Below are 26,714 nucleotides of genomic sequence, written 5' to 3' on the forward strand. Positions count from 1 at the left end.
CCTATACTTCTTGACCAGGTTTGCACACACTGCAGCAGGGATTTTGGCCCACTCCTCCATACAGATCTCCTCCAGATCTTTCAGGTTTTGAGGCTGTAGCTGGGCAACACAGAGTTTCATCTCCCTCCAAAGATTTTCTATTGGGTTTAAGTCTAGAGACTGACTAGGCCGCTCCAGGACCTTGAAATGCTTCTTACGGAGCCACTCATTAGTTGCCATGGCTGTGTGTTTCAGGTCATTGTCATGCTGGAAGACCCAGCCACGACCCATCTTCAATGCTCTTACTGAGGGAAGGAGGTTGTTGCCCAAAATCTCGCAATACATGGCCCCATCCATCCTCTCCTCAATACGGTGCACTCGTCCTGGTCCTTTTGCAGAAAACTACCCTCAAAGCATTATGTTTCTACCCCCATGCTTCACAGTTGGGATGGTGTTCTTAGGATTGTACTCATCCTTCTTTTTCCTCCAAACACGGCGAGTAGAGTTTATACCAAAAAGTTCACTTTTGGTCTCATCTGACCACATGACCTTCTCCCATGCCTCCTCTGGATCATCCAGATGGCCATTGGCAAACTTCAGACGGGCCTGGACATGTGCTGGCTTGAGCAGGAGGACCTTGCATGTGCTGCAGGATTTTAATCCATGGCAGCGTAGTGTGTTTATAATGGTAACCATTGAGACTGTGGTCCCAGCTCTCTTCAGGTCATAGACCAGGTCCTCCTTTGTAGTTCTGGCCTGATCCCTTACCTTTCTCATGATCATTGACACTCCACGAGGCGAGATCTTGCATGGAGCCCCAGTCCGAGGGAGACTGACAGTCATCTTGAGTCCCTTCCATTTTCTAATAATTGCACCAACAGCTTCTCACCAAGCTGCTTGCCTATTGTCCTGTAGCCTATCCCAGCCTTGTGCAGGCCTACAGTTTTGTCTCTGGTGTCCTTAGACAGCTCTATGGTCTTGGCCATAGTGGAGCGGCTGGAGTGTGATCAATTATGTGTGTGGACAGGTGTCTTTTATACAGATAACGAGTTCAAACTGGTGCAATTAATACAGGTAACGAGTGGAGGATAGGAGGGCTTCTTAAAGACTACCCAACAGGTCTGTGAGAGCCAGAATCCTTACTGGTTGGTAGGTGATCAAATACTTATTTCATGCAATAAAATACAAATTAATTATTTAAAAATCATACAATGTGATTTTCTGGATTTTTATTTTAGATTCTGTCTCTCACAGTTGAAGTGTACCTATAATGAAAATTACAGACCTCTCCATTCTTTATAAGGGGGGAAACTTGCAAAATCTGCGGTGTATCAAATACTTATTTTCCCCACTGTATATCTTAAATGGATGAAAACCCAACAGATGCTAGGCAGTACTCATCATTTTGTGTACTTGTTACTACTCAATAATCTATAGCAGGGCTGTGACGACTCGTCAACGCTATCAGTGACCAAAGGGCTACTCAACTACTTTGACAGATTTATTGGAAAAATAATCAGTTCAAAAAAGAATTGTTAGTTGCAACCCTAATCCATAGTGGTTTGTAATAAACGTGTAGATTTTGCATTAAAATGTAGTCTTCTCTTCTTCTGTCTTCACTGTTTCTCTTTCTCTCTAGGCTACCTGCCCAATGGGATCCATGCAGTGGAGGCCATGCTAGCAGCAGCCAGCATCGGAGCTATTTGGAGCTCCACGTCTGTCGACTTCGGAGTGAATGTAAGGACCGTACTTTATTTTTCTTTCATTTATACTCCTTTGTGCAGGAGTAAGTTGAGAATCACAGAAGTTTATTTTCCTCCTCTCTTTATTTTCTCTATTTTTGGAGATTTTTTTTATGGAGACTAAAGGAGCTATCAGCAGGAGTAAAGTGTGCAATGTGATCATTGCAATGAGTTGCATTGGGCGATTTATTTTATTTTATTATGTATTTATTTTTTTAAATCAATTTTTACCAGGAAAACGACTTCATTCTACAGCAGCTCCTTCCCTTGTGGCCTCTTGTCTCCTCGTTTTCTGTTTTTTTTTGTTTCTGATCTGCTACTGCCCCTTCTGGTACATCAGAGAACTGCAATTACTATCCTGATGTGAGCAGTACCTTTCGTTCTGCTGTACCTGTACTATCTACTCAGTTTTTTTTTCTAATTTTTTTTCCCCTTTTTGTCAGTTTCTCCCACGTTTTCTTCACTTAGACATGAATTAAAATCGTGTATTTCCTTCATTTTCTGGGATATTTCTTCACATTTGAAGGTGTGAAATTTTAACTGTCTCTCTCTCTTTTTCTCTCAGGGTGTTCTTGACAGGTTTTCCCAGATCCAGCCCAAACTGATCTTCTCTGTCACTGCAGTAGTTTATAATGGCAAAACACATGACCACATGGAAAAGCTGACCAGCGTTGTAAAAGGTGTGTGACCACATTTACTTTTGGAGTATTTTTGTTTTACTCTTTGCTCTTTTCTTTTTCTGATTCTGGTTTTAGTCTAGGAAATGACAATGACTTTTTGCCCTTTATCTGAACGATGGTAAAGCTTGGTCTTGTGGCCAGACTATTCACGTAGACACACGTAACATGTCCCAACAACTGTTTGATATGTTTTGGTCTCTTTATCAATTAAGACCTAGAATGAGTTTCCTTTCTCTCTAATTAGTAGACTAGTGTTCATTGTTAAACATTTATGCGACATAATGAAGTAACTTGCATGCTACCATAGGAATACCCATAGAAGTGGATGTTTTCTTAGAACACAAAAGCATCTCTCTGTCTCTCTTTCTCTCTTCTAGGTCTACCTGACTTGAAGAAAGTAGTTGTAATTCCCTATGCTCGCTCTAAACATGAGACTGACCTCTCCAAGATCCCCAACAGGTGTGTGTCTTTAAATCCAATTATAAGTGATGTTTAAAGTGAGAAAATGTTTTTAAGAAAACAAAACAAAAAAATCAGGGAAATATATTCTCCTCCGGCTGCACAGTGGCGTGGTGGCTGGCACTGATGCCACACAGCAAGAAGGTTCGAATCCATGGGCCGACTGGGCCTTTCTGTGTGGAGTTTGCATGTTCTCCCTGTGTCTGCGTGGGTTCTCTCCAGGTACTCCAGCTTCCTCCCACTGTCCAAAGACATGCTGGTTAGGTTAATTGGTGATTCTAAATTGGCCGTAGGTGTGAATGTGAGTGTGAATGGTTGTCTGTCTCTCTGTGTTAGCCCTGAGATACACCTGTCCAGGGTGTACCCCTCCTCTTGCCCGATGACAGCTGGGATAGGCTCCAGCACCCCCCGCGACCCTTCACAGGACAAGCGGTTACAGAAGATGAATGAATGAATGAATATTCTCCTCCATATTTTGTGTCAATATTTCTCTCTCTCTCTCTTTTAAAATATCCACAGTGTATTCATAGACGATTTCTTGGCATCTGGGCGTGGTGAGGGCGACCAGTTCCCTCAGCTGGAGTTTGAGCAGCTTCCATTCAGTCATCCTCTTTTCATTATGTACTCGTCTGGAACCACAGGTGCTCCTAAGTGTATGGTCCACTCTGCTGGGGTAAGAATCACTATGGTTTCCAAATGAAAAGCTATGAATCACCTTCATTGTGTTCATCGCTGGTTGAGCTGGCACAAACACCATGTATCCCTTACATTACTGGCTGTTTTATAGAATTAAACCAAGAATGCCTCAACAAATTGTTTCACAAATTGGCCCACGTGCTCTCGTTTGTGCTTGAATGACATAATTGTCTCTTTTTATAGCTAATGCTTTGTTGCTGTCTCACATGGGTTAGACACAGCTGTCTCTCAAAGAGGAATAAACACACACTGGTCACATCTGTTTGCTGAGGTCTCCTGGGCTGACCCATATGTACAATTTTAATCTCAGTGCACACCATTTGTTAAGAAATGCACATAACGTGTCAAGGAGGTTATGTTCTTGAAATGGCCAGACTAATGATTTCAAGAAAAAAGATTAGACCATAATTTGCATTGCATTGCATCCAACAGTTTCTGGAGTTTGTGCAGTGCTCATGGAATTATGGATAACTAGATTTCCATCTTGTCAACATTTGAAAAGCATTTCTCATGCTAATGACTAAAGGTAAAAAATTTCCCTTGGAAACAAGAGCTTTCAGTTTTATCACAAAATGGAAGATTATGAGATGTGGCTGACAATGTGACCCAACATTTTAGTGGCGAGGGAAAGGTAAGGTCCTCTTTACATAGTATTACAGTTGTCGAAAAGACCTAGTCATTCCTTTCACACAGATCTTGACTACACACATCTGGCACAGTAAACATGAATATTTTGTGGACTATTAAGGAAGTCCTCGTTTATGCTTTTATGTAACCACCTCTGATATTTACATTCTGTCATTCTTCTATTTATTCTTGTTTGAAGGTGACTGCATCAAATCATACCACATTGTTAGTCGCTTACCAGCCTACTCACATAATTTTTTGTATAACAGTCACGGCTGCTGTAGTTTAAAAAAAAATCTACAGATGTGTCCGTTGTGTTTCTAATATACTTTCCACCTCAAGATGGCAGCAGACCTCCGTCAGCTGACACCAGGAAGGTTATTTGCTCTCAAGAGGATGCATGAATGACATTTTCCTGCTCCACACCACCTGTGACGGAGGGAGAGTGTCAAAAGAATGTGTGATTTCAAAAGAGCCACTGCACTTTGAAAGCTGACACGCACGTCGCTCAGATTGGGTTTAACCCAGTCAAACAAAAGCATTTTTACAAAGTAGTTGTTGTCCCTCCATTCCCCTTTCTGGCACTTATTTTTTCCTTACTCTCTTTTTCTGTTACTGTCTTAATTTTTGCTCTCTCTCCCTTCTTTCATGTTGGTTTTCTACTTTTTTTCATTTTCTTTTATTTTTTGCTTTCTTTTTTCACTAGCTCCTGTTTCTTTTTCTGCCTCTCGCTCTGTTCCCAGCTCCTTTCTTTCCTTTGTGCCCCCTCCTTCTCCCCATGCCACCAATAATTGGACAGTAATGCATCGGTAAAAACATTTTGCATTGTGACGCTGGCAGTCGTCTCTGGCTCAGCCAATTAGCCCTGGTACTGTTGTGTCTCCAGCTTTGTTACGGCGCTGTTAACATGCTGTCAGTAGCAAGATGGCACGCACTAAAGGATGGATGTGGCAGCTGAGTCCTGCCAAAGACTGTATGCACACACGTGTACACACATACTGTACATGGAAACCTCTTTATATGAAAAGGAAAGTAGGCTCAGAACTGAAACACAGCAACATACACTCATAGTTCATACCCTCCACCAGCAATAATAACCCAGTCTTCTTTGAAACTGTGACGTGTTGGAGACAGTGGGAGAAGTCACCCTTAACACAAGTTGCCCTTTTTGTGAAAGAAGTGCTCTGTATGCTCCGCAGAAGCATTGATCTGAAGCATTTTCTGTGCAGCTTTGGAAGAATTGAGTGAATACACAGTATATTTCAACATAAATTGCAAGTGTGTCTGTCTTTGGTTCTTTCAAATTAACATAATAAATTAACTAAACTATATAGACAGGGCACTGATACACTACAGTCAGTACATGTACAAGTCATGATTAAATATAAAAATGGCACAGTAACAGTTTTGCTCACTCCTTGTCTCTTTAGGGCACCCTCATCCAGCATTTGAAAGAACACATTCTCCACGGCAATATGACCTCCAGTGATGTCATCATTTACTACACTACGGTGGGTCTGCAACCTAAAACATGACACATCAACATTTGAAAGTCATCTTTAATAGAACCCTAGCGCCCTTGGTATTGGGGAGGCTGAGCATACAAATGGTCCCCAAATGTAGCCAATCTGGAGAACTTACCTCTCTCTCTGCTTTCTCACACATCTGCAGTAAAAGGGCATGTTTGATTTTTGAGCTAGAGGTTAAGACATTTTTTTAAGAGCTTTCCACTACTTATTTTCTTGTCCATACACCACTAGTGATGATAATTCACAGGAATAACACAATTTTTCATGTGTGATACTAAATACTAAGACTGGTCTGGACTCCACAAGACATCCCAGCACAATCTGGCAATTATCCTTTAGCTTCTTGTGATGTAAGGAAAGTCCTGGACAGTCAGCACTCCCATTCTTCCTTGGTCTTCCAGTAGTTCTTCAAAGCTCTGACCTGTGTTGGGCTCATTATGGCACTGCAATATCAATCCTTCTTCACACAGATGCAAGGAAGTCCCGCTTTGCTCGGAATAACAATTTTTAGTTAGTAAGCAATATTCTGCAGCACAGTACCCACGTATGAGAATAGAAAACCAACAAATAGATGACATTTTGGCTAAAACTAAATTAAACTGACTGATTTGTCATCTTCTGTTATCAAGTTATCAGTTCACTGACTGAATGTGACACCAATAGTTGGTATTGTTAGCCCCTGCAGCATTAACGCTGCTGTCAGTTTTCATGCAGTAGAACCAATATTGACATTGTTTGTGTAAAAGTAGGATGGTGCCAAAGCAGTCAAAATAAGAAACTGTGAATCACAATCTGAAGTACTTGATACATGTTGAAGATGAAGGAGTGTTAATGCCATATAAACTGACCACTGTGCTTGTGTGTACGCCGTTAGACTGGCTGGATGATGTGGAACTGGCTGGTGTCTGCTCTGGCAGTGGGAGCCTCTGTGGTTTTATATGACGGTTCGCCACTAATTCCAACACCCAATGTACTGTGGAACCTGACAGACCAGCTGGGGTGAGTAAGCCACACACACGCACAAACGCACATGGGTTGACAAAAGGAAACAACAATGACTGAATTGTGGTGCTTTTGTTTTAGAAGATGATTTTTTTATATTTATTCTAAACCACACCAAAAATTGCCCTTTGTAAATGTGCTCTAATTATGAACTGCCACCATTTTGTTCTGGATCTGCTTTAATACTGGATGAAGCTTCAGATATAAAAAACATTCATGGGAATTACTGGCCTCGGGGCTTCTGGAAAGGCAAACTATTTTGTTTTAATGGTCAAAAATATTACCACGCTCTACCACAGCTTTAATAACATGCAGTATGCAGCCAAAGACTAGGGAAGCAGCTATATGAAAAAATATGTTTCCTATTGATATAATGGTGTTTGGAAAAGAGACATTTCACAAATATAGAGAGAAAACAGACAATGAATGTGAACAGATGATGTCAGAAAGAATACAAAAAGAAGGGAACTTGGATTGTAGAATTAATAATGGGTTTATGCAACTGACATGTTGCAAGCACACACATACAAGAGTGACCCATGAATAAAGATATTTATAATGTGCATTCAGAACAGAAACCCTCAGTAGATGATCATACGATAAATATTTATTATTTACCCACTAATTTATTATTTATTTAAATGGGACGAAAGGAGGGAAAAGCAGTTAGACAGTTTTTAAAGAAGATGAATATAAAAACATGAAGAAGGGAGGGAGGGAGTCTAGTGTTGGTAATAGAGTTAACTTTTTATTTCGCCGATTACCAAAAGTTTTATTTGGTGTAAAGTATATAAAAATAGAAGCACCAGAAAGAAGGAACAGACTTCAAGCAATGTTAAACCACTGGGCAGCAGCTTCATCACATAACTGTATGTCATTCCTGTATTAGGATTTGGAGAAGACATAGTTTCATATAGGGATGCACCGAATATTCGGCCACGGAGCGTTTACGGCCGAAAACCAAAAAAAATGCACTTTTGGGCCATTTTCAGCCGAAAATTTTCGGTGGTCGAATATTCGGTTTTTGACTTATTGCCGAAACAACATGGCCGAAACAGGATATTGTGATGACGCAAGCAACAACCACAGCCAGCACGGGCATGTCTGCCGTGTGGATGTATTTCAATATATAAAGTATTATAAATATATCCAACAAAGGTTAAAAAAAAAACTTTACAAGTCCAGTTGCCTTTTTTGAACCTTTGTTGGATATACCATGACCTGGATGACTGAGAACCTTCACAGACATATTATAAATATGTAAAGACCCACTGATAGAGATTTGCAAAATGTGTGATGCTGAAATTTCAAACGGCGTGCATCTGCTAAGTCGGGTGTAATTTATCACCTGAAATCCAAACATCCAAGCAAGGACGTTTCCCAGTGATGGTGCTGGTGCCATTATGACGATCACGATCGACCGGTAGATCGCGAAGGCAGTGCGGGTAGATCGCGCGCCATTGGAAAAAAAATAAATAGTCTAATCATTTATCTGCTGCACTTCCAAAACAAACAGCAAGACAAACGTTCATCTTTTTGTTTTGTTTTTTCACTTTTTATTGTGACATGCCCGTTCAGCGGCACACATCCACACCATGCACAGCTTCAATTAAGACTACCTGTTTCTTAAAGGGACAGTGCTATTTTTCTAAAGGTGCAGTGCACCCATTATTTTTTTTATAAAAATAAAAACAAATATGCTCAGTCTAACCGCACAGTGGATCGATGCTGATTTCCAGCTGCAAAATCTTCTGCTCCATTATTATTAATGTACACAAGAGTGGAGTCAAGTTAAACATTTTATTTTGAATTTTATTTTATACTGTGCATTGTTGGAATGTGCTAAATAAATATTTTCATAATTTTGTAATTGATTTATTCTTTGAAACATTACTATTAATTTATGCAGTTGCAATGCCTTGATTTTAGTGAGGTTAACAAACAGTCATAGCCATAAATGCAATGGTACTAATAATTGTCATAATAATTTCTTTCGGTGTTTCGTGTTTCGGCCTTGGGGTTTACCATTTTCGGTTTCGGCCAAGAATTTTCATTTCATTGCATCCCTAGTTTCATATACTTCAAAAGAAATCAGTCTCAAAGTTCAAACCATACACTGCATACAAATATGTACAATGCACTCCCACTCCCTTGCATTGGCCAAACTGAAGCTATTTTCCTGGGAATACGGGCGCCACCATCTTGTGAGTTTTGAGCCAGAGTCTGCGTAGTACGGTCCGAGAGTAGAGCCACGCGGAGCTATGTTAGCGATGACCTGCCCACACTTCTGCCAGTCGCGTTTTCGTTTAATTGGATTATACACTGTACTTATTTTTCATTTATTTTTTTTCCCAACTCTTAGGGTCCTACGAGACCACTTCACAGAGTGGTTGGCATGGCAACTTGATGTTACATCCTGTTTCTATAGCGTCAGCTAACTAAAATGAAACTAGACTTTCATTTTAAAAAAATGAACACCTGCATATGCATTAGTATTTGTTATATTAACTACCTAAAATGACAGAAACCATCCTTGAAAAAAAAAAAAATTTTCCACGTGTATTTTAGTGTAGTGTAATTTACTGCAGCCAGTCACCAGGGGGAGCTCTACTTGCTTTGGCTTCACTTTTGAAGAGTTGTTCTGTCCTCCATCTTTATACAGTCTATGGTTCAAACACACAAAAGACACCCCAAACATCCTCATTGATTGCTCCAAATGAGCTGCCTTGCTGTCATTTTGAAAGTGCACTGAAGTGTTGAGCTCAGCTCAACGGGCTGTTATAAGTCGGTAGGGTCAGCCATCCCTTAAGCCTTTTGTTATGGAGATTGATGGTGACGTTCTAAATCTGGATGAACCCAAAAAAAAACCTAGGTCAAACTGCAAGACAGCCAGGGCAGCTGAAAGCTGCTAAAGTTGGCTGTCTAATCTAGAAATTGTCTACCTTATAATTTAGGACAATGTGAAGACGAGAGATCCGATCTCTGACCACATTTGGAGTTGGTCTGGGTCGCATGTGTCCTCATTCCTTTGGTAGTGTGAACACAGTGCGTCCTGAGTCACATTAAAGACCACCTATACTCAACAGGGGTGCTCCTGCATCAGCACACACAAAAAAAACACTACTGCTATAAATAATGGCCTTGAAAAGGACAACGCAACGTAAGTGATGTCTATTCATTAGTAGTGACATCTTTTTTTTAAATATTCCGTCCTAGTAGCTGTTGAATTATAAACAAATCTAAGTAAGAATTTACATTTGAAAGTATTTAATATCAGTACGCATTTGTGATTCTGTGTTAACTATTGATCTGGTCATGTTGACAAATGAGGAGCCATGTGTAGTTAAGTTATGCATTTCCTCATTTACCAATGTTTCTATTTACCTTTGTTATCAGAGATTACAGTACATACGTCCGTCTGGCGCAGTGGTAGAGATCCATTAGAAACTAGCTGTTAAAATATTCTGATGTGCCCCAGATAATGTCGGGGTTTATTTCCATACAAAGCTCGAAACTGAGATCGGATATAGAGACGCATTTGGAGACGTATGTTAATGTCTAATCTGAACAAACAAACCTAAAACCTATCACTTCCAATGTAATAGCCCAGATCAGATCTTAATGCAAGGTCTGAACAGACACTTAAATCATCAGTGTTTGATTATGAAACCTTATCTGTAGTCTTGCTTTTAAGTTTGACCATTTGCTTGACAGTGTCTGTATCATATCTGTATCACTGTAACAAAAGAAATGTGATACAGTATTTCTCAGATATCATTTAACAAAGGGGTGCAGGAAAGAGTTGTCTTGCTCATTTTTCCTTACTAACAGCACCTGGTGAATCCTTGAACAACTCCACAATGACAGCCAACAGTTGGAGATTTTGTTAAACGGGGCTCCTGACTAGCCGAGATGTGGCTTGAAAAAACCCCCCAAAACACTACGGTCAGCAAAAGTAAGACCCTATAAGGCAGCGATTCCTAACATCTTCAGAGATGGCATATTGCCTTCAGCAAGGAAGCGAATAATGGGGAGAAAACTCTGACACACATTTTAGAGTAGTGAAAGTGCCAAGAAAAATTTCTCATGCAAAAAGTCTTAACGGGGTCAGCTTGTTAAGCTAATGAGGTCTTGTCTATGTTTTCAGCCATTTGAATGATCAGATGTATAAGGACTATCAAAAGAGGATTGGTTATTTGGTGCAACAGCTGGAAGAGTAGGGATTCTACCAATTTATGAAGCTGTGAAAATGGTTAGTATTGTTTGGTTTGTTGTTGTTGATGAGACAACTGTCCTTGTGTTTTAATCACACTGATTGTCTCCTTCCAAAAATCTAATAAATAATGGAAAAATTAAATGAACAAGGTTAGAATACAAAAAAAAAAATCCACAGAAAGGAATTTAGTGAAGGGCAAGCAACATGACAGAAAGATGGATGGAACCTTTTAAACTGTGAGAAGACTTTCGAACCAATTAAGTGCTGATGTTGCCACCTCAGATGTACTGTATTTTGCAGCTACATTAAAAAAATCTCTCTGGGAAAGACTGACATGATTATTATTATTATTTTGTTTTTTTTCACACCTTTATTTTCTGAATTGAGGTTGGACCTTTTAATTAGGACTAAATCTGTCAGAGGCTCAGAAAGAGCAAAACTGAGCCTTTCTCTGTTGCCTTAAATTTGGCAAGATGTGTCATCGTTTAACTGCTGAATTTCACTGCCACATCTTGCTGAACAAACATGAAATTTCAATGGTGGAAAAGGACTGGCAATTTTACTCAAAAAAAAAAAAAAAAGCAAAAGGTGAGGGGAGGCTGAGTCTCAGATGGCTTGTGTTTATCTTTCCCATCAAGCTGACCTTGAGAGGCTGTTTATAAGGTGGTATAAGGTAATCGTTATAAGGTGAAATATCCTAGTATGTATGTACATATTCATTTAAGGCGGGGGTCTTCAAAGTTTTCCAGGCCAAGAACCCCCAAACTGATGGAGAGATGGAGCAGAGACCCCCTACTTATGTATATGTATATTTAAAGACATTTAAATTTGTGGAAAAAATTGCGGGGGGGGAATATAAAAAAAAATGTCTAATCAACCAAAACTTTCGCAACCTCCCCCTGTTGAAGACCTTTGATTTAAGGGATAGTATTCTAATAACGTCGTGGAAGACACAGATTTGGAGGTATTAACCCATGCACTTGCCAACAAAATGGCATATGTAAAATAACAATAATAATGATAGTCAATTATATTATTAATGATTAAAAATCATTACTTGACTAATAAAATACATTTTGGATACCTGTTTTAAACATAGTTTCTGAGCATCAGTATTCATTTGAGTTTTTAAGACACAAAATTCTGATTGCTCTCTTAAGGATAATAATAATAGTGCTGCATTCTACCATATAATCTTATTAAAACATCGTTCATTTCTCTAGTTTTCCCTCCAGCTGTCCCTCAGTGTCAGGTTCATTAGAGATAATATAAAGTCCTCTCTTTCCTCCTCTGGACCTTGATTTGGACATCCATATTCACACAAATATTGTAACGCTTTTGAAATTAAACATACACAGCTCTTTGTCCACAGTTTAATCATCTTCTTTTCCTTTCGGCGATTCCCTTCAGGGGTCACCACATCTGACATCAGATCTTCTGTATCTGCTGGTAGCAATTCAAAATGACAGAGACCCCTTAATTAGAGTTGACTTTGAGCCTGGTAAAAGCAGCAAAAATAATACCATTTAGAGATGCTAAACTAAAACTTTTAGATGGTTTGTGGGAAAAAGAAAAAAAAAAAGCTTCTCTTCTACCTTGAGTGAATGAGATTGCGTGTGCGGATTGCAGCGCATTCTGGATCAGTGGCACACCATTTGAGATATTTGTGTTAAATTGTGCTTAGTGTTCATGGATCTGGATTGTGACTTTTATTACATCTTAAAAACATTCCTGAACTACACACGGAAAAGAGCCAGTTACAAATTTTGTTATATTAGATGTAATACTGAAGGATTTTATCAGGAACATGGACGTTTGGCATGTGCTCCACCAATGCTCTGACAACGTTCGCTGCGTGTGTTCTATCAAAAAAGAAGATTTAATGAAACTATCCACCGTACTGGAAAGAAAATCAGCAGTATTCCTATGTGGAGCAAGCAAAAGGTTACAACATTTATATATGTGACAGGTTCCATGTGTGAATGGGACTTTGGAGGCTCCTGTTTTCTCTGAGGATCTTCTTGTCTCGACATCTTCTGTCCATTATCTTTTAAGCTGACATGTCAGAGAAGAATTGTCCTGCACTCTTGTACAGCTACTGTGTGGAAATATTTCCTTTGGTGCACGCCAAAAGAAACTCTCAGTTATTTATTTTGCATTGTGCCAGCTCCAGTTACAGTTTTAGACACGTGGGCTTAACAATTTAAAATACCTTCCTGTCTTAAAGCTGCATCTAACTATAACTGGAGATTCTAGTCTATTTGTTTAAAGACCACGTAACACCCATACGCCCTAAATACATTTTATCCATTTATTGTTCAAACATAGAACTTCCTGTCTCTGACTTTATGAACTAAAGTTGTGAAAAAATAATCACTTCTAACATTGACCAAGAAGATTACAATTGTATTCTAGGGAGAGAGTTGATTATCGCAGTCCTGTTCATGAGAGAAAGCAGGGAGGATCGGAGGATATTTATAAAATATTATGAACTGCAGAAAAAAAAAAAAGCTTAAATGACACAGGAAGCAGTCTGTAATACAAAGGTTTCTGCTTGCATTCATCGCAATGACGCTAAGGTATCCTAATCAATTTGTTATGTAATGAATTTGCACATAACTACGTCTTTAAGCAGTGGTTTCACATTGTTCCTTGTAGCCTCAGACAGCTGAGAAGGCAGCAGCGGCTTGTACTGTCATTCCCGACACCTTACCAAGGTGGAGAACAAGTGAGAGAGTACTTTAGAAAAGATGCACTGACAAGTGGGGCTTCAATCGCTACATCACGACATGCATAGAGACACATTAATGGAATAATTGCTCAGAGGTGCTCTTCTATCTGATTGCCTCTGAGCAACTCTTATTGACTTAGTGGCTCTCCGTAACATGCCCTGCTAGATACAGACTCAAGTACATCTACACATGCTGTCACACACTCTCACAAACAGAGACTCACAGCTTCTCCTCCGCCCTCCATCCTAAACACCCAATTAGCAGCCACACCTGGCCACCTGCCTCCAATCAGAACAGAGTGACTGTTTCCATGGTAGCCAGTGACGGACCAATCCAGATGCGGATGGGGGGTCAGAGATGATGGGAAGAATGGAGAAGGCACTATGTGTGCAGATAACAAATGGGATCTTTGCATTTGAGTTTATGCGCGTCATCCACAGAATCAAATGGCTGTAACTAAATGTGGAGAACACGTACTGCCTGGAGGCTCTTTAAATAGAGCATACATGCCCTTATTATTTAAACAAAGGTGTGTACACATAGTACAATGTAAATTTGTATCATTATTTTTATATACCTTCACAGTAAATAAAGAAGAAATAGGCTTGTGGTTTAAAAAAACAACAACTTTGACATAAAGCTTATATGCAGTGGAATAACTTTCACAATTAGAATTTATTTGAATACTGGAGATGTTGGAGAAAAAATGATTAAGCTGAGGCCCAGCAATAGGCAGGGAAGAGTATCCATTTGTAAAGCTATACATATAATTGTGTAAGAATGCAAACATTCATGTAGGGTAAGTTGCTGCCAGTTAAATTACCCTTTTTAGGTAATGTGTTTTAAAAATCACATTATTTATTGTAAAAATATTCTAATACTTCTAACAGTTTGGCCTGACATTGATCAAATCATTTGTAATATTTTCTGGTGCATTAGGTCATGGGCTATGTCAGTGAGATGGACGGTTCTGTAATTCTGTAACTCTATTTATATAGTTTTTAATCAAGTGGATGAAACTGATTATCACATTTACTGAGTTAATACTAGCTAAGATTAACTTTAGATTCAGAGTGGTGAGATAAGATTGTAATTTATACTTTAATTTAAAATATCCTATGATGTAAGATAACACTTTTTAGCAGGCGGACTGTTAACAAAGGGTGAGGCATGCAGAACCATGATGGATGAGATGTCTAGGCATGAGGCATGTTCACTTTAGTCCATCTAAGATATCACTTCTCTGGACCTTTGCCCTTTCATTCTCCCCTCACTTCTTTCTCCCTATCAGCGACATCTATTACCACTAATCGATATGAACCACTGAGTGCAATCTTTCACGGCAAACGAATTCCTGGTTATTGACCAATCAGGCATCAGACAGTTGCTTTGTGTTCCAGAGACAGGTTCCTTTTTTATTTTTGATAGACATAAATGGTTACCATAGTGATAGAAGGCAATGTGATTGATTTGATGTCAACCAAAATAACTTGAGAGGACATGAAAGAGTGAGACTGAAATAACACTCACAGAGGCACACTTAAATAGACCCTTTGTTTTAAAATTAAAACTGCAGGGGAAGACAAAAGTGACGTTTTGTCACTTCTTGCTGTCCACATGTAGTCCAACTGTTGGCAGCTGTCAGGCTGACTTCCATTCACACAGGAGAAACCCTCCAAAGTCATTTAATTCCGGGATTGGTGTGCAAACATTGTCGATACATACTTGTCAATACATTCTCATCTGAACTGTTTCCTGGCGGAACATCTAAAAATTAGACATGCTAGGCTGACCATTATTGTGTTTGACTCTTTTTGTGTTTGTTCAGTTCAAAGTCAATTCTCAGTTTTTTGTTCTTTTTTTTATCTATCCACGAAGGCTTCACTGTGCACACGAACTGAGTCTGAGCTTCACCTTGCTTTACATTTACACAGTGACACACTCTCAGGGGGACTTCCTAGTACAGCCAGGCTACTGCGCAGCTCCACTGGAGCAGATGGGATTAAGGGCAAAGGCTGCTCAGTGACTGTTGTCAGGTTTAGCACCAGAGTCATGATTACTTCAGCAAACTGGCATCGTGTTTTTCATTAATGCGTCACCATAAACAGTATATCGGTCAGGCACTTGACCATTAGCTGAATAGCAACATACAGCCATATAACTCACTTCTCACAGTTAGTTCACTAACACATTTACACCAACGTTGTTTGCTGGTTCAGCTCTTTCCACCACTAAACCTCCTCCAAGTTTTGTGATTTGTCAATTTTACATAAAGTACACTCACCTGCCAGTTCATTAGGTATACCTGTGCAATTGCTCATAAATATAGATATCTAATCAGCCAATCACATGGCATGTGGACATGGTTAAGAACATCTGCTGGGGTTCAAACCAAGCATTAGAATAGGGAAGAAAGGTGATTTAACCGACTTTGATCATGGCATGGTTGTTGGTGCCAGACAGGCTGGTTTGAGTATTTTAGAAACTGCTGATCTAGTGGGATGTTCACACACCACTGTCTCTAGGGTTGACACAGAGTGGTCTGAAAAAGAGAAATTATCCATTGAGCGGCAGTTATCTGGGCGAAAATGCCTTGTTGATGCCAGAGGCCTGAGAAGAATGGTCAGTCTGGTTCAAGGTGATAAAAATGCGGTAACAGTAGCTCAGTAAGGTGTAACTAATGAACTGATGTCGCAAAGTTAGTCACATCCTGTCTGTGCTTGCCTCCTTTTGTCAACACTTCTGTTTTGAGCAACATAGCTCAAAATTGGCCGGCCAGATTGCCATGAAATTTGGCAACAATATTCATACCACCCCCACCCATAATGCTTGCTAATTTAGTTCTCCTGTTTTGAGTTCCTGCTGTCACAATTCAGAGTACAGTGCATGTATGTAGGAGGGCTTTTGCAATGCCTGTCACTGTTGGCAACACTGACACAAACTTATTTTCCAAAAATATATATATATTTTTTTGTTTTTTGTAAGTGTTGTAAGTTTGTAAAATGATTTCTTCAGTGGTTCTTGTTTTTGTGTAAAAAAACAAAACAAAACAACCTTTCTCTGTCTATGATTTTCTCCAGCATCACTATCTTTGGTACCGGGGCCAAGTGGCTGTCTGTGCTGCAGGAGAGGAACTTGAAACCCTGTGAGTTGTGGTCACAGACACATAAGTGCACACACATGCACGACATCCAGAGACACACATGGACGCACACAAATAACAAGCAGGTACTCGTAAAGAGAATTGAGTTCACCCCACACACGCATAGATGGACACAATAATGATTGTAATGGCGCTGCTGTTTGACTCTAAATGTGCTTTATTCCATTTAGCGCGTGAACCAACAATTTGCCCTGTGTTCTGGTGTTTGACACTGAATCAAAAGGATGAAAGCGCTGTTATGATAATTCGTGTGAGTCATGAATAGGTCCAGCTAATTGGTTTTAGTGACACTGCCGTCTAGAGAGAGAACCAGATCTCTCCATATAATCAGAGTTTTGACGGTGCTTATTAGTCTTTCTGCAAACCTTCATGCACACGCTTTGCTGTTTGCCCCCCCCCCCCCCAAAAAAACCCAAATCTGTCAAGATGTGCATGCTAAAAAATACTACAGTTTTGCTCTTTATACCTGGTTTTCATGACTGTCATTGCAGTTCTTTTGGTGGGGACATTACGAACATACCAGATATTTAGTTAGGCTACCATTTGGCTTTTATAACTATATGTCAAACCTATTGCATTTTGGGTTAACACAGTCTCTTTTCGTTGTGCTCTCCTCTAGACTCTCAAGTTGTCTTCCTCATCGTCATGTAAATTACCATTTATAACTTATGCAATGGGCTTAGCTGTTTCTGACTTGAATTACCATTTCTGTCCATCTTCTCAGTGTTTTCCTTTCCTTTCCTTTCCTTCCCTTTCCTTTCCTTTCCTTCCCTTCCCTTTCCTTTCCTCTCCTCTCCTCTTGTCAAATTAGCACTTACAACCCATGTTTATTGCCTGCACAGTCGCTGTGTCCCAGTGTGCTGTTATAATCACCACCAATCTTTATTCATAGCTTCAGCTTTGTGTGTGTGTGTGTGTGTGTGTCTGTCTGCAACTTTTAAATTAGACGAATAGATTCCCAATTCTGTTGCTAAACAGGAAGGCATGAAAAATGAAATCTTTATAAAAAACAACAGCATTGCTGTCTGCCTATGTCTCTTTTTTACCTCACCCCCATTAGTCAGCCAGCCACTTGATCCAGTTGGCGCTGTGTGTGTGTGTGTGTGCGCGTGTTTGGATGCTTATTAGAGAAAGCGAGCATGCAAGCATGCCTCCACTGGGTTTGGGGAGGATAGGGGGAGCTTCTTCGCTGGCTGCCCCAGCGGAGAGGCCCTTTTCCCTGGGCCTGACATTTGGACTGGACACCTGGAGGCACGGCGGGGGGTAGCAAGAGTTCCTACTGTTTGTGTGTGTGCACAGGCTGAGGGTTGGTTGCTGGAAGCTTATTCGTTCGAATGTTATTGGCTTGTGGTTTGGGCGTGTGTGTTTGTGTGTGTGTGATAGGGTGCAGGGAGCCACAGCTGTTTGCCGGTGCATCCTCACTCTACATGTGTGTTTGTTTGTGTGGATGCTTAATTTGGTTGAAATGATTGCTGACTGCAAGTGGGTTAGATTTGAAATGGTTTCGATATGGCTACCACTACGATAAATGGATTTCAGCACTGATCCCAAAACAACACATCATTCTGTTACCTAACAATCTTACTTCTCAATGAGTCTGCATTTACTGTTGTTACAGTACCTTCAGCCATACAAGTACTTTTGCTTTTTCCACTTATAATAAATTCTTGTCTAGTATACGGATTTTGAATTTAACCAATTATTTATACTTGCTCATTTTCCAAACCTTATGCTAAGTCAGTATCGAAGTAGGTGATTTATATTTATTTCTCTCCTCCTACAGCGGAAACACACAACCTCCAGTCTCTCCACACTATCCTGTCTACTGGATCTCCTCTCAAACCTCAGAGCTATGACTACGTCTACCGCTGCATAAAGAGCAACGTGCTGCTGGGCTCCATCTCAGGTGACTGACTAATGCAGCTTCGACAATCTTTGCAAAACATTGCATCTACTACATTATCACCTGCACGCAATATCTGATTACTGAGAAATGGGACATGTCTTAGCAGATGAGTTTTAGTGATAGACTTGAAAATAATCTAACTTGGAGAAGTAATCGGTGGATTTTACTGGAGCACCTTTGCAAAAGAATATGTTATTTCGAAATCTTTCTAATTTCACATTAATAAAAAAACACCAATAGCCAAATAACTACTTGTTTTAAATCTAGCCTAATAAATTAGCCAGAAAAATCCAACATAATACATTTTAAGACAGGTGTAATGCATTCAAAAATAGGAAAGATGGCTCTGCTGAGTAACATCTCTGCCAATATTTTTTTTCTAATAGCACACATTCTTTGGTTTATGATGGTATTAACTAAAAACATGATTCTGATCTGAAAACTGTGCACTTTTCTAAAAATATAAAAAAACTCTGAAGCTGTTCCAAAACATGGTTTGAAAGCCAAAACCTTCTCTTTAAAGTCACTTATGTAAAATAAAGCAACAAAACATCTGCGACACAAACACAAAGGAGCTGACACATCCAAAGATTCAAACGAAATAAATTGTACAGAAGTGTACATTTTCTCCACCACCCACAACACCACCACACACTTGTGCATACTCACTCACACACATGCACACACATGCACACACAGGCCCTCTCAGCCCATTGTGATACTGACAGGGCAATAGAATGCTATCTGTCTCTCTCTGTGATTCCTGAAACGTTTAACATTTAGCACAGCCTGGGTGACTGACATATAATACACATACACACATGCATGCACTGAGCAGCAGCTTGGAGCGTCAGGCTTCCACTCGCATACACACAATCATTGTGAATGACAGCCCTAATGGGTGTAGCATATAGCCACAAATGCACACACACACAAAAATGCAAAGACACACACGCTCACAGCGACATGCAAGTCCAAATACTGGACATGAGCAATGACTGAAATGTCAATCACAAGGCAGAAATCTGGTGAGCGATGAAGAGAAAGAGAGAGGGACGGTACAAGCAGATTGTCTCAGGTTATTTTTTGTGATAAAATCCTCCACGCTTCCATGTTGCTGCAAAGACTCTGTGAACCCTTGTGTGTACTTATAGCAATGGCCAAGACTGTGTCTCATCTCAGGGTTCTCTACATGACAAACACTCAATAGTTCAAAACCCCAGGAAGCTGAAATTCATCCAGTGCGAGTTATCTCTTGGCAAATTATATCAAAGCTGATGCATACATTGTGGAATTTTAAGCAGAAAGGAGAGTTCAGAATATAGAACTAAACTTCCTCTTGGGAATTTTTCATGGTATGTACAACATACATTTTTGTACTTTAAAATGCAAAATGAACAGCACATACTGTAAATATACAATCGTCAGTTTTTTAGGTGCACTTTAGGTACACTAACAAATACATTCCATTATAACAGTCCTGCACTAAAGATTAGCTTCATGAAGGTTTTGGTATTTAGCCTTTGTTTCAAATAACTGAGAGAGCTGTTCATTCAGCTGTGGTTTCATTTTGGAGGCTGTGGTTTGTAGTAGTATTGAATTGCATTGTGTGGTTCCATAGACTGTATATAAATATGGACAATCCGTCCCCACTTCCTTGCATTGGCCAGACTGACGCTATTTTCCCGGGGAAATGGATGACGTCATATTGCAGGTTTGGAGGTAGAGTCTGCGCAGTACGGTCCGAGAGTGGAGCCATGTGGAGCCATGTTATTGATAACCTGCCCACACTTCAGACTCGATCACATTTTCATTTAGTTAATACTGCGCACTACTCTCCACCAGTTTTGGATGGATTATACACTGTAACATTGTATTTATTAATTTATTTTTTTCCGACTAACGGTCCTATGGGACCGTTTCATGGAGTTATTGGCATAGCAACTTAGTAGTCATCTTGATGTCACATGCTGTTTCTATATCTTCAAATAACTAAAATTAAACTTAAAAGATGGATACTCTGAGTATGCATCAGCATTATATTAACTACCTAAAAACCGAATCCCATCCACTAACATGGAGAGGGTGGAGCTTATGACCTATACTCCAGCTAGTCACCAGGGGGAGCTCTACTTGCTTTGGCTTCATTTTTGAGAAGCTGTTCCATCATCCATCTTTATACAGTCTATGTGTGGTACTGATACATGTTTCTATTATTTTGGCAACTTCCTTAGTTAGTGGGCTACACTAAATAACCAAGACACTTAAGTGTTAATTCAGTCACCTTTAACAGCACCACAAACGACATCCTCTGCATGAATGTGGATACTCCTACAACTAATCAGAGCGGTTATGTTGGGAAAAAAAAATCTCCATGGCGCTCAGATATTGTGTATAACTACTTCCTGTTAAGCTTCTGTCTGTCCATTGCATAAAGTCCAAACAATTTGGTTGGCCCTGCAGATCTTTGCCAGAGCATAATCAGTTCCCTCGAGTGTCTCTTTCCACGGTGGCGGAATTTCAGCCTGGCTTCCAGGCTACATTATAACAATATGAAGAGGGAATTTGTGCAGGATCTGCATTTGTACAGTGCATTTGTTTTCAGTAGAGTACATAATGAACTGACAAGTGAGTGTAATACAGTATATCAGAAGCGATCTTGTAACAGATGCAGCTATGCAGTGAGTCCTGTCAATGCTGAGATCTGAGCATCATGAGAAGTCAGTCATCCAGCTTTCATAAAACATTATGGAAAGACTATTTGAAATGCTAAATAAGATTACACAAATTGTTCTTAATAGCATTGTTGAATGGAACTGCATCTTGGTGGACACAGTGATGCCAAAATTCGGTCATTAATTAGGAATTGTTACTTGGGAATTAAAAGATGAGTTCTGTGTGTGTGTGTCTGTGTGTGTGTGTGTGTGTGTGTGTGTGTCAGAACAGCAGGTCCTGCCCCAGTCAGTTTCCTACTTGTCGCCAAGGGCAACAGCAGGCTGCAACCCTGTTGGCTGCCAACCGACCTAACCATGACCCCCGAGGTCAACACTTTGTCGTTTATGTGTGTGTGTTCTTAGGATTTATCACAGCATATGCGACCCACTGGTGGTCACAGTGACATATGTGATGGGCCCCTTTGCCGATGTCACCCCATGTGACTATGTGTGTCTTTGTGCGAATGTGTCCACAAACCACAAACGTGTGTTAACCTGACTGCTTGTATTTGGTTAATGAAAACTCTTTTTTGAGATGGTGTGTATTTCAGGGCGTGTGTGTGTGTGTTTTCCTGTCAGCAGGGATGTCAGACCCCTGTTGCTCTTCAATGGACGATTTTAACACTTTCACTGCTAGATTCCCTCAATCCTAATATACCTCCGCCTGACTAACCATATGTCACTTTTCTACAGCCATTTCTCTTCTCTTCTCTTCTCTTCTCTTCTCTTCTCTTCTCTTCTCTTCTCTTCTCTTCGTTTTTGGTGATGCTGTGTCTGCGCAAGTATTGAATTTGTTTAATCTTGCGACTTTCATTATGCACCTTCTTTTTGCAATTTGTTTTTGAATTATATGAATGCATCTGGCATAGGTTGGTTGGTTTGTGTCAGTTAGTGGCTTTGTCTGACCCCAAACTGTGCCAGAGGATGTTCAAAGCACCCTCACCTCCACAGATTGAAGCAGATTCTCATATACACATGCACATAAATATATAAACACAAACTGTGGAGTTCAAAAATGTTTTCCTCGTGTTCAGAATAGGCAGTGCTGTTAGGAGCATCGGATGAGTGTGACAAGTTACCCGACTGTGTACACACACACGCACACCAAATGTCAGATGATGGAAGGCATCCCATGAAAGACACAATGACTTCTGACTTAAAATATACTTCTTTGTGTGTGTGCGTGCGTGCCCACCTATTGAGGTGAGAGGAATAATAAAATAATCTCCCCACTATAAGTGTGTGTGTTTAATCAGAAGACAAAGTTTCCACTTCCTCCTGGGAGCCAATTAAAGCTTAATAAAGAACCTGGCAGAAAGAGAGATGGGAAGAAGGAGTGTAAAGAACAGAAGGAAACGCAAGAGGAGGAAGGAGCGGTAGAAGGACAGGGAGCAGTTGAGATGAGGCAAACAAGATGGATGGATAGAGTCTGTGATAGAGAGAGGAAACAAAGAGGTAGAGAATGAACAATGGGAAGAAAGATGAATAGGATGTGTCAGAAATGGTAGATGATTGTAAGGTAGAATGAGATGAATAGATCTGTGTGTATATGTGTGTGTCTTTATGACAATTTTGGGAATGTGCTGCTCAGGGGTAGAACTGCTATATAGGTCAGTGGAGGTTTAGCAGGGTGCTAACACTGCATGCCGGCACTAAGTGTAGTAATGTCTATAGGTCAGTGTTCACTGCTCCTGTACATTACACTGCAGCACATTTTAGGTATTGTAATTTGAATGGAAAAAGTACAGAAAATGGCCAAAAGTGTTGAACCATATGGAAACAAAGTTTTTCCCGAAAATAGTTGAAACTGTTTTGTTTGTCTTGAAGATGGCATTGGAGTTTTAATAGGGACATTTATGGGTATTGCCCACCTGAAACTCTTATGACTAGGGTCTGTCAATGACAAAACTGTTTTGATCCTGCTTTTCTTCTGCAATGAATGGTACTTTTATAATCGAATATTCCTCTCCAGTCTCCGGCAAATAAGGTCCAGGACAAGGGTCCAGTTGCCCTACTTTCAGCTTTTTTTTTTCTTTTCTTTTTTTTGGATATACCATGACCTGGATGACTGAGAACTTTGTGTGTGAGAGAATATCAAGGAAACTTCCATATTACAGGAACCACATACATTTCAACCTAAGATGCATGCAACACAAGATATGTCTCCAAAAGCTTTCACTCACATTCACACCTTGGATCTGAATCGCGGGCCCTTGGCATAATATGACATGATCTGGATGAGAACCTTCACAGACTTAGAAGTGGTGTTGTGATTATTGTCTTTGGTTGGTATTGTTTGGTATCGCTGTGTGCATCAAAGTAACACAGACAAGAGAAAGGAAAGAGTTGTTTATGAGCTCAGGAAGAAAATAGTTCCATGCAGTCAAGGCTAAAAGACTAAATCCAAGCACTTCCTGTGGCCACAGCTGCCACAGGAAGCCGCCACAAGTCAAACTTGAGTTTCCTAAATTGGTGCTGACAAGCTTCGGTGGTTTCTGTGAAAAATCTAAACTTGGTAAGTTACATCAGCTTCATGTCCACAGAAGGACAAAAGAAAGCTTTTAAAGAAAACTGTGAAACATGCAGTATCCCTTCGCTTCTCACACAGAGTTCTTTGAATGTGTGCAGGGCACAACGAAGTCAAAGGAGTTCCGGAGCAAAACATACTGTCTACAGTGTTTCAGACCCCTCTGTAATTGCTGTAGTTCTATTACACACGCTGACCTGTTTTCACATAGGTTCCATGTGTTATTTTATTTGGGCATATTGCATACATTAAGCAACCAACCTGTCTGTTTTTCTATCACATATTTTTTCTAGGTGGCACTGACATAGTGTCATGTTTCATGGGTCAGAACCCAACAGTTCCAGTTTATCGGGGCGAGATCCAGACAAGAAATCTCGGCATGGCTGTGGAAGCCTGGAACATCGAAGGTAAGAGTGTACATGCATGTTCAAAGTGAGTGAATTGCTGAGAAATGTACCACTATTTTTCTATGTATTTAGTTACATGAGATTGATACACTGATAGCAGAGTGTAGGGATCTTGATCAGGTTGTGAAGAAGCTACGGGATTGAATTCCTACGAGGTACAATAAATATATTAATATTAGAAAAATCTACCAGAGGCACATTCAAAAATTCCTAAGATGTCCTTTAGCAAGCTGGAACTAGATGGTGGCTGTATTTATTTGCTGGTTGTATGTGCAACGAGCTTGTATGTAGTTCCTCTGATGAACTGAAGAAAGCCATGGCAGAAACTGCAGGAGTAATTAGTGAACTTTCCTGGATATGTACAGGGACAAACTTCAGGCAAACACTTTTTTTATTATTATTATTATTATTAACAACCCACCTAAAACAAAAGAGGGAGTTTTTTGGATTTTGGCTTTTTTATCTTGCTGGGAGTTTTCAAAGCGCTCTATGTTTTTCTCATTGATTTCAGTCCCTCGTTCCCTAGCTCCCTGCTGCAGGCTGTACTGGCATGTCTCCGCCGCCTCAAAGGAGAGTGGATTGAGGGATAATTTAAAGGCAGTTTTGTAGGAAGAGCTTGGGATTATTTTAGTCAGTCTTTAAGCCTATAACACTGTCCTGAGGGAGAAGGTTAAGGGTGTGTGAAACCACACACTATAGTGTATCAGGTTCTCTGGGAGGGGTACAGTTTCTGTATTTATCTGAAAAGGATTTTTACTGTGTCTGTTTGTGTGTGTGTTCATGGGTGTGAGCTGAGGTGTAGTTTTGAAACCCTCTAACTTAATGTTTTGCTCTGAAATCCATGCGTGTGTGCAGGTAAGCCTGTATGGGGAGAGAGTGGAGAGCTTGTCTGCCTGAAGCCAATGCCCTGCCAACCAACACACTTCTGGAACGATGAGAATGGGAGCAAATATCATAAAGCGTACTTCTCTACATATCCTGGTAAGTATGCACATACAAATACAAACTTATATACAGTATGCGTGTGCACAACAAACACTAAAGTGAAGCCATTAATGTGTTTTAATCAGCTGTAGATTTTGTGTTTTCATTAAACATCATCTGTTGCGTTTGTGTGTCATTTGTATTATTTTTAATCACTTTTTTCCCACTTAAAAAAATGTGTTAACTATAATTATTTCCCATTAGGGGTGTGGGCTCATGGAGACTACTGTAAAATCAACCCGAAGACAGGGGGCATTGTCATGCTGGGCCGAAGGTCAGCAATTGACTTTTCTACTTAAGAGAGAGCTACTGAATGTTAAAATAAAAAAATCTTTTAGCAATTGTTTCTGTTGATTTGTTAATTTAGCAGATGTTGCAAGTGCACAGGTTTATTAAGTGCATTAATTTCATATGTTGAAGACAGTGAATGTTATTTCAATGGCCTTTTTTTGCCTGTGATTCATACTGTTGAGCAATCTTTCTAGCCTTGAGCTGCCTTAGGGCACAATATAGGATGCTTTAGTTCTTCCAGGTAAAAGGGAGAATAACTTACACCCATCAGGCATAACATTATGCTAACTGACATGTGAAGTAAACATGAAGTAACATTGACCATCTTGTGACAATGCAATGTTCCGCTGGGAAACCTTTGGACTTGGCATTCATGTGGATGTTACTTAGACATGTACCACCCACCTAGACCAGACCAGCCCCCGGTACCCCCACCCCATAGCAATGACACTCCTTGATGGCAGCAGCCATCCCCAGCAGGATGCAGCCTGACACAGGCACACACACAAAAACAGTTTAGGAACAACTCAAAAAACATGAAGAACAGCACAAGGTGTTGACCTGGCCTCCAAATTCACTAGATCCCAGACTGATCAAGTATCTGTGGGACGATCCACACTCATAGGCTCATAGCACCCAAAGGTCCCCACTAATAACATTCTATTGCCAGACACCACAGGACACCCTTATAAGGCACATGTCCATTCTCTGAAGAGCCACAACTGTTTTGGAGGCACAAGGGAGACCCAATGTTAGGCAGGTGGTCATAATGTTATGCCTGATCAGTGTATCTAAGAAGGAAAGCAAATGAATAGCCAAACATATAGTTCCCATGTGTATAAAGAAATAAATAATCATTAGCTTTCAGACACGGAAATAGTTTCTTTATGCCAGTAGATTTGTGTCTGTCATTGCTTTTATAGCTTCCAAATGAAGACACAGAGGTTTTGATTATTGAACTTGTGTTTGTCCTGCAGTGACGGTACACTGAACCCCAATGGAGTCCGATTTGGCAGCTCAGAGATCTACAACATTGGTGAGTCTTGAACATTAAAGGTGG

General features: G+C 40.1%; 1 protein-coding gene across 1 annotated transcript in view; it reads left to right on the forward strand.

The window, feature by feature from the left end:
- The window catches only part of aacs (acetoacetyl-CoA synthetase), a 39,755-nt gene that overhangs the window by 10,618 nt on the left and 2,423 nt on the right, over positions 1–26,714 (forward strand). The window contains exons 5-16 of the mRNA XM_084550659.1: positions 1,619–1,716; positions 2,287–2,401; positions 2,779–2,860; positions 3,380–3,533; positions 5,614–5,694; positions 6,587–6,711; positions 16,743–16,807; positions 18,609–18,731; positions 24,266–24,379; positions 25,235–25,360; positions 25,568–25,637; positions 26,632–26,690. Coding sequence (XP_084406785.1) covers positions 1,619–1,716; positions 2,287–2,401; positions 2,779–2,860; positions 3,380–3,533; positions 5,614–5,694; positions 6,587–6,711; positions 16,743–16,807; positions 18,609–18,731; positions 24,266–24,379; positions 25,235–25,360; positions 25,568–25,637; positions 26,632–26,690 — 1,212 coding nt within the window. The remainder of the gene's footprint in view (positions 1–1,618; positions 1,717–2,286; positions 2,402–2,778; positions 2,861–3,379; positions 3,534–5,613; positions 5,695–6,586; positions 6,712–16,742; positions 16,808–18,608; positions 18,732–24,265; positions 24,380–25,234; positions 25,361–25,567; positions 25,638–26,631; positions 26,691–26,714) is intronic.

The sequence above is a fragment of the Chelon labrosus genome (genome assembly GCF_963514085.1).
Source record: "Chelon labrosus genome assembly, chromosome: 9".
NCBI lineage: Eukaryota > Metazoa > Chordata > Actinopteri > Mugiliformes > Mugilidae > Chelon > Chelon labrosus.